This window comes from Cariama cristata, unplaced genomic scaffold, assembly GCF_000690535.1.
Source record: "Cariama cristata isolate BGI_N322 unplaced genomic scaffold, ASM69053v1 scaffold8507, whole genome shotgun sequence".
In the NCBI taxonomy this organism is placed as follows: domain Eukaryota; kingdom Metazoa; phylum Chordata; class Aves; order Cariamiformes; family Cariamidae; genus Cariama; species Cariama cristata.
In genome coordinates this window covers 1-2,132 of record NW_009624868.1, presented here as the reverse complement: position 1 = coordinate 2,132, position 2,132 = coordinate 1, and the positions used below count along the sequence as shown (strand labels likewise).

Genomic DNA, 2,132 nt, shown 5'->3' with positions numbered 1-2,132 from the left:
GAAAGAGAATTATGAGGAGAAGACAGCGTGGGGGGGAAAAAGGAAGAAACAGACTGAAGTGATACTTGTCTACACAATAAACAACTACGTAAGCAGAAACCCCAAACTACTTAAAAAGTCATAAGGCCAATGGTTCTGAAAGAGGAAGAGCATTTGTCAAAACTCAGATCGAGCTCAGAGGCCATACTCCACTTTAACAAACAGGCAGAGACCAGAAGTACAACCACACATTATCTGTTTTCATTTGAGCAGTTGTGCTGAGCGCTGGGACTTGACACCTCTTAGCCCGTCTCTGTACAAAGAATACAACAGCCCGGATTCCTGACCAGTCTTGAGTGACAATGACCATCTCCACTGTCCTCAGCGCTGCAATAGTTGACAAAAGAGTGCTAACAAAGACTAACCTCAGCTTATTCACCATATTCTACCAGGAGCTGCATGGACAGAAGGGGACATTGGAGAACCAGCTGCTATATGGAATAGCATATGCATTCTTTACTCTTGTACCCTGCAATATCCAGGAGTCCAGCAAGATACCATTAGCTAGCAACACTAGATACTGCTAAAATAAAGAACAAAGCAGTTTCCAGTTCCAGTCCACCTGCTGACTAAAGAAAAGAGCACAATTCTCTATTGTGCTGTGAGCACCCAAGCAGACAGAATACGGCTTGGCGATGACAAGTCCCAATTACCTTGGCAAGGTCAAGCTGGCGGACTTTACTGCTGACATTCTCGGCCAGGTTACAGGTGAAGGTGATCATCCCCGCCAACTGCTGGGCATCCCCCTCGATCAGCTGCAAATTAGGTCTGGGAACACAAGCGAATTCAACGTGAGATGCAAATATTAAGTAGCTGGATGGTCTGTAACAGCAGGATGGTTCTTCCTCCAAACGCAACTGCTCCTGTCAGCAACAGGATCTCTCATTTCATGCCTTTCCTACAGTAGCAAAGCATCAAAATCGAACAGACTGCTTTGGAAGAGGCTGCTCAGACTAACAACTGTCTCGCTACCAGACAGGGCATGAATAAGCCCCTCAGGCTTTATGATACTGTCCGCTTCTGAAGCGGAAGATGAAGTCTGTAAGCTTGTGCTCCAAGCTTCTACTAGACATGATGCCACTTGGGATGACTTTCCAGGCTGCCTGCACAAGCTTATCATGAAGAGGCAGTAGTGGTTGTTCACACTTGTAAACAGCCTGACACAAGATATCTGAATCAAGCATTGATGCTGAAACTTGATAATCTCTGGGGTGAGACCTTCAAAAAACTGCTCAGCCTATGCCAAAAATGGTCAGTCTGTGTGAGCATGCAGCAGTTCCCTCTGTTAATGCTGCTGAGAAGAACTGGGAACCTGGGGATGCAGATCCAACTACTGTTCCCTACCACAAACTGATTTAAAGTCTGACATTTTCTGAGAATGAATGTGCTTCCCTCACAACACTGAAACGAATTTTCACATCACGCAGTAAGCAGGGAGGTACTGAACAGTGCGCAGAAGCAGAAAGAAGAGGAGAGGGTGGGGATCACTAACCCCATACGATGAAGTGCAACCATCTTGTTCTCTATAGTTCCCTGCTGTTCCAGGAGGGCATCCAGCTCTTCCTGCACGACTTTCTGAAACAAAAGGATAAAGCAAGTTTTGTGTGACTTCAGCTCTCCTCCAGGCCAGTAACATCACAGACCCTACATCCAAGTCAAGGACATGCAGCTAGCAAGGTGTTAGCGCTTCCAAGAGCTCACATGACAAATAAACCCTTCCTAAGCTCTCATTTTCATCTTGTAAGAGTTTGTGGGTTTGCCATTTGAAAGCATCACTTATGCAAACCTCACCATACAACTTTTCCGTCAGAAAACCCACAACCTCCTCCCTTGGCCGAGTTTTCAAGGCAGAAGGACCCTAAATCTGCAGGCTGCTCACGATTCAGGGACACCAGTTCCGCGGAGGCGACACCGGCCCCCCACCGGGCCCGAGGCACGGTTGAGCCCGTATTTAGCATCTCTAAAAACGACCCGGACGATTAGGGGAGCAGTGACAGCGATGCACCTGCTCTCCTTGTCACCACAGCAGGGAGTCGGAGGGGGCTGCAGCAGCGAACACCTCCGGGGTGCCGCGTCCCGCACCCCCCGGACGG

General features: G+C 48.2%; 1 protein-coding gene across 1 annotated transcript in view; it reads right to left on the bottom strand.

Annotated features, from left to right (window-relative positions):
- Positions 1-1,610, bottom strand: part of COG4 (component of oligomeric golgi complex 4) — a 14,654-nt gene extending 13,044 nt beyond the window's left edge. Inside the window, exons 1-2 of the mRNA XM_009703349.1 lie at positions 1,532-1,610; positions 693-807 (exon numbers count right to left, since the gene is read on the bottom strand). Of these exons, the coding sequence (XP_009701651.1) occupies positions 693-807; positions 1,532-1,554 (138 nt within the window). The 5' untranslated portion in view covers positions 1,555-1,610. The remainder of the gene's footprint in view (positions 1-692; positions 808-1,531) is intronic.
- Positions 1,611-2,132: the final 522 nt, after the last annotated feature.